Below are 6,619 nucleotides of genomic sequence, written 5' to 3' on the forward strand. Positions count from 1 at the left end.
GGTCATTGCAAGTGGCACGGGTAAAGGGTCAGGTAAACGGGTCTTTATCGACGGGCGGGTCGGGTCGGGATTAGATTTACTCTTTATTGACAGGCAGGGCGGGCGCAGGTTTCCAAAATTGTACCCGTGCAGGACTCTGGTCTGTTTTAGCTAGTTAGCATGCATCAGAGCTGCTAATGCTAACGTTAGCCATTTATTGATGAGTTGAAGACATGAAGCATGCGCCATAACTTTTATTGTTCCTTTAGATAAGAGTCCAGGTCACTGCACATCGTTAAAAACTCTCTTTAGATGTTATTAAGGCCACGACTCCACAGAGAGCGTAACACTTGTTTTTTCTCTAAGTTTTCTTCTTGATCCAGTTGATTCACATTTTGCAGGATAAACTTACTCTAAACACATCAAACCTGATGAAAGGTCATGTGTTGAAGGGTCTCGCACATGTGCCTCCCTGTACTGAACCAAATGACCTAGCCAAACAGTGTATTTTGTGTGTGGGGGGAGATAGGCAAGGCAAGGCAAGGCAAGGCAAGGCAATTTTATTTATAGCCCGTTTTTACAAACAGTTTGTCTCAAAGGGCTTTACATGGCATCATAACAACATCCTCTGTCCTTAGACCCTCACATCGACTGAGGAAAAACTCCATAGAAAACCCATTTAACAGGGAAAAATTGGAGAAACCTCAGGGTGAGCAACAGAGGAGGGATCCCTCACCCAGGACGGACAGACGTGCAATAGATGTTGTTACATACAAGACAGTTTATGTCACAGAATGTGCGAAATATGGAAATGTTAGCAAGAGTTGATGAAGGCAGCCTCTGGTGAGGGGGGTGGGGTGGCAGGGAGAGCTGGTCAGCTCAATGGGGAGGACTGGGTGGCAGGTAGAAGATGTAATGGTGAAAAAGCCTCTAGTAGCCATAATATGAAACAAATAGGAGGTAAAGCTCCGCCCCTCACCTGACTCACCTCAGATAAACCAGGTTTATCATTAACACAGAGGACAAGGAACAACTTTATTAGACATCGTCAGTCCCAGAGATGCAGACTGAAGAAGAGACGATCAGATTCAGCTTCAGACCAAACTAACAACTTCCTGTGAGTGAGTCCAGCTACAACACTGCTGCTTCAACCTGCTGACACTCCACACACTGAAGGTGAGTTGGACTAAAACCTGGACTCAGAGTCACAGTAAACTTCAGTCAAGTCAGTAGAGGAGGGAGGGGAGCCATGACTGACTCTACTTCCTGTCTGCTGTGTTTTCAGCTTCACTCTCAGACTAAATGGCTTCCAGACCAGAGGAGGATCTCTGCTGTCCGGTCTGTACGGAGGTCTTCAGAGATCCTGTTGTTCTGTCCTGCAGCCACAGCTTCTGTAAAGACTGTCTGAAGAGCTGGTGGAGGGAGAAACAAGATCAACTGTGTCCAGTTTGTTACAGAAGATCTTCAAGAGATGAACCACCCGTTAGTCTGGTGTTGAAGAACCTGTGTGAGAGCTTCTTACAGCAGAGAGAGCAGAGATCTTCAGAGGCTCTCTGCAGTCTGCACTCTGAGAAACTCAAACTCTTCTGTCTGGACCATCAGCAGCCAGTGTGTGTTGTCTGTCTGCATTCAGACACACACAAAAACCACAGATTCAGACCCATCGAAGAAGTTGCTTCAAAACTCAAGAGGGAAGTTGAGGAAACTCTGGAGCCCTTAAAGAAGAAGTTAAAGGGTTTTGAAGAAGTTCAAGTGAAGTTTGATCAAACAACAAAACACATTAACGTCCAGGCCCGACACACAGAGAGGCAGATTAAGGAGCAGTTTAAGAAGCTTCACCAGTTTCTAGAAGAGGAAGAGGAGGCCAGGATGGCTGCGCTGAGGGAGGAAGAGGAGCAGAAGAGTCAGAGGATGAAGGAGAAGATGGAGGCTCTGAGCAGAGAGATAGCAGCTCTTTCACACACAGTCAGAGCCACAGAGGACGAGCTGAGAGCTGAAGACGTCTCATTCCTGCTCAACTACAAGGCTGCAGTGGAAAGAGTCCAGCAGCGCCCCCTGCTGGAGGATCCACAGCTGGACTCAGGAGCTCTGATAGACCAGGCCAAACACCTGGGCAACCTGACCTTCAACATCTGGAACAAGATGAAGGACATGGTCTCCTACAGTCCTGTGGTTCTGGACCCAAACACTGCTCATCCAGGACTCATCCTGTCTGAAGATCTGACCAGTGTGAGAGATGGAGGAGATGAACAGCAGCTTCCTGACAATCCAGAGAGGAGTGATTCTTACTGCATTGTCCTGGGCTCTGAGGGTTTTAACTCAGGGACTCACAGCTGGGATGTTGAGGTTGGAGACAATATAGACTGGGAACTTGGTGTGTTAACAGAGTCTGTGCAGAGGAAGGGAAACAAGATATGGTATGGATTATGGAGAATAGAGTGTGATGGAGGTGATTTCTATGCACGTTCACCGTCAGCTCCAGACATTGATCTCCAACTTCACAAGATGTTCGAGAGGATCAGAGTGAATCTGGACTTTAACAGAGGAAAACTGTCGTTCTCTGATCCTGATACTAACACACACATACACACCTTCACACACACTTTCACGGGAAAGATGTTTCCATTTATTTACACTGGTGATTACCTCCAAGTGAAGCTGTTACCAATGAAGGTGTCAGTGACAGTGGAGCAGAGCAGTTAGAGATCATTTCTCTTTGACCTCTCACTGTTTTTTTTCTATATTATTTTGTAATAGTTAATGATGGAGTCAAAGAGGAGAAGCTGCAGCAGCAGCAGAGTGTTACTCACTCACTGTGACCACTGAACAGTAGAAACATTTTTAAAAAATATCTCCAGAGTTCCTCCATCTTAGAGACACTCCCAGTCCTATTGTGAGAGAGAGGACTGGAATAGACTGGCAGTAGCCTAAGATAGGGCCTACTATCGCAGGATGTCATGGGCTCCACATTGTTTGTAACTAACACTAACCCCCCATATCTACATTACATTTCTATTGTTTATTATTTGTTTTTCCTTTTTTTTTGTTGAATATTGATGCTTTGGCAAAATTGTTGTTATTTTTTTTTTTTAGCTTTAATGTCAATAAAGCTTTTCAATTGAATTGAAATGAATTAAATTGAATTGAGAGAAAGGGCGGCAAATTAGTGACTAATGGACAATGTCATGGATTATGTGTTTTTCACTTGAGCCAAACTTGGATTAAAGAGAGGTAAATATTTCACTGATAAAGTTACCTTGAAACCTGCTGCTTAAGCTGAAGGAGACAACAATAATAATGCTATCTTGACCTTATTGTAAATATCCTGCATCTGCCTTCTGCTTCTGTAAATATGCAATAGTGCATTTAATAAAAACTACAGGTTGGGCCATGGTGATGTATTTCTATGGGCAGGTTAAAACGACTGACAGATTTAAAAGGAGATCAGCATGACACAGTTTGATGTTGGACTGTCTTCATGCTAATGTTAGCTATGTAGCTATAGCAAAAAAAACAAACAAACCCTATAATAACATAACTTTAAAGAAAAATAAAAACAAATTAATTTAAAAAAATGTCCACCTCAGGAGAGAAAGTGAATTTGTTCCCTCAAGACTTATAAAACAAACTGGTAAACAGCTGCTAATGCTAATGTTAGAGCAGCAGCAGAAATGAATAGGCCGAGTCATCGCCTTTAGGTTAAGTGAAAACAATTTCATTCATCTTATACAATATTAAACAAAGATGTAGGCTATTATTTCAGTTGAAATGATAATATTGGCTGAATTGCTCTACATAATTGCTGAGTCATGATAAGATGGGCGAGAGCTAGCTAGCATGCTAACTTAAGTTGATAAAAGACATGTCAGAGACAAGTGTTCACACTGATCGTAAAAGATTCATGAGTGAAACATGAAATTTGATGCAGAACTTTCTTTCAGTAGCCTAAACTGCTAAGCTGCTATTGATAATGTTAGCTATAGCAACAACAAAATTGGACAAATTAACGCCTGTAAAAGTTACATCTTCTAATGCCAATAGCCATCTATCTATGTTAATGTAAATTTGAAAACAGCATGCACCATAGCTTTAATGGTCCTATAGAGTCCAGGTCAAAGCTCATAACAGTAGCCTACAGTACAGTCAAATGCTGCATGTAAATGACTGCACATTGTTACAAACTCTGAAATGAGCATCAGCTTATGAGCTAATTATAATTTCTTAAGGTTTTTGGATGTTATCTTAAAGGCCACAGCTAGATAGCAGTTTTTTCCCCTCTCCCATTTGTTTAAAGTAGCACTATCGCAAATACAGCAGTAGCCTAATAGCAATATTAATTTTTTTAAAATGAAATAGGCAATAAATAGGTCCAGGGGAGCCATAACTATCTGTAGCCTACACGGTGTAGTGCCTGAGCAAATGCATAATTCTTTTTGTTATGAGACAAGCCGACCCGGCGCTCAGCCCCACCTCCTGAACACATATAAGATAAAATGCCTCCATGTACTGACATGAACCAAAAACCATAATTGTGGGTTTTGTGTGTGGTTAGCCTACATCACTAACAGGATCATGTCAAAATTATGTAAAAGCTTCTGGAAGCATATAAAATAAAAAGGAGCTCCACCCTTCACTTGGCACACCAGCAATAAACCAAGTTAATCATTAACACTGAGGACAAAGTCCCGGGAACAACGTTATTGGACTTTGTCAGTCACAGAGACCTAAGACTGTATAAGAGCTGATCAGATTCAGCTTCAGACCAAGCTAACAACTTCCTGTGAGTGAGTCCAGCTACAACACTGCTGCTTCAACCTGCTGACACTCCACACACTGAAGGTGAGTTTGACTAAAACCTGGACTCAGAGTCACAGTAAACTTCAGTCAAGTCAGTAGAGGAGGGAGGGGAGCCATGACTGACTCTACTTCCTGTCTGCTGTGTTTTCAGCTTCATTCACAGACTAAATGGCTTCCAGATCTTCAAAGGCGCTCTGCAGTCTGCACTCTGGCAAACTCAAACTCTTCTGTCTGGACCATCAGCAGCCAGTGTGTCTCATCTGCAGAGATTCAGAAACACACACCAACCACAGAATCAGACACATCGATGAAGCTGCTTCAGACCTCAAGAATGAACTTGAGGAAACTCTGAAGCCCTTAAAGAAGAAGTTAAAGGGTTTTGAAGAAGTTCAAGTGAAGTTTGATCAAACAGCAGAACACATTAAGGTCCAGGCCCGACACACAGAGAGGCAGATTAAGGAGCAGTTTAAGAAGCTTCACCAGTTTCTAGAAGAGGAAGAGGAGGCCAGGATGGCTGCACTGAGGGAGGAAGAGGAGCAGAAGAGTCAGAGGATGAAGGAGAAGATGGAGGCTCTGAGCAGAGAGATAGCAGCTCTTTCACACACAGTCAGAGCCACAGAGGACGAGCTGAGAGCTGAAGATGTCTCATTCCTGCTCAACTACAAGGCTGCAGTGGAAAGAGTCCAGCAGCGCCCCCTGCTGGAGGATCCACAGCTGGACTCAGGAGCTCTGATAGACCAGGCCAAACACCTGGGCAACCTGACCTTCAACATCTGGAACAAGATGAAGGACATGGTCTCCTACAGTCCTGTGGTTCTGGACCCAAACACTGCTGATCCAGAACTCATCCTGTCTGAAGATCTGACCAGTGTGAGACCAGGGGACAAACAGCAGCTTCCTGACAATCCAGAGAGGATTGATATTTACTGCTCTGTCCTGGGCTCTGAGGGTTTTAGCTCAGGTGCTCACAGCTGGGATGTCGAGGTTGGAGACAATACATGTTGGGGACTGGGTATGGTAACAGAGTCTGTGCGTAGGAAGACATCCAACATAGGGCCTGGATCATGGAGATTATATTTCTCTGTAGACGAATACGCAACTCGTTCACCAGCAGGTCGAGAATATGATCTCCCAGAGATGAAGAAGTTCCAGAGAATCAGAGTGAATCTGGACTTCAACAGAGGAAAACTGTCGTTCTCTGATCCTGATACTAACACACACATACACACCTTCACACACACTTTCACTGAGAAGATGTTTCCATTCCTTTGCAATTACGATGACCTCCCATTGAAGCTGTTACCAGTGAAGGTGTCGGTGACAGTGGAGCAGAGCAGTTAGAGATAAAGAGGATGATCATATTAATAATGTTGTTTATCTCTTTAAGGGAAAAGTCAGTAAATTGAACCTGTTAAACTGCACCTGTCCTCCTGCTGTCTCATTAAAACACTCTTTATTTCTCTTTGACTTCTCACTTGGTAAATAAATTAACTTTATTGGGGGGTGGCACACATTAGGTGACATATTTTTGATATCCCCATATACTTTTAATATTAATATTCTTGCATCACTTACACATCTTGTCAGAGGTTACATATTGATCACAGGTTTGCTGTCAGCTGTTAACATTAGGGTGACCAGACATCCAAGCAGGTGTCTCATCTTCGTTGTCCTGAAAACTTCACTAGAGCAGAGTCTGGAGTAGTAATTGCCTGATAAAACATTAAAAACTTATCACCATGGTCCTGCAGCAGCTCTTGCCGGTTACACACTGGCTGCAGCTGTTCCTATGTTAATTATGGCTGTTGCAGTTATGTGTACGGCAGTGGCGTGAATTGATAAT

At 43.3% G+C, this 6,619-nt stretch overlaps 1 protein-coding gene across 1 annotated transcript; it reads left to right on the forward strand.

Annotated features, from left to right (window-relative positions):
- Positions 1–1,041: 1,041 nt before the first annotated feature.
- On the forward strand, positions 1,042–2,682 carry LOC146963241 (nuclear factor 7, brain-like). Its single transcript, XM_085767985.1, has one exon. It carries the CDS (start codon positions 1,282–1,284, stop codon positions 2,680–2,682), a length of 1,401 nt encoding a protein of 466 aa, XP_085624111.1. The 5' UTR covers positions 1,042–1,281.
- The last annotated feature ends 3,937 nt before the right edge of the window (positions 2,683–6,619 follow it).

This window comes from Trachurus japonicus, chromosome 22 (assembly GCF_045865225.1).
Source record: "Trachurus japonicus isolate A0001 chromosome 22, Traja_1.0".
Lineage (NCBI taxonomy): Eukaryota > Metazoa > Chordata > Actinopteri > Carangiformes > Carangidae > Trachurus > Trachurus japonicus.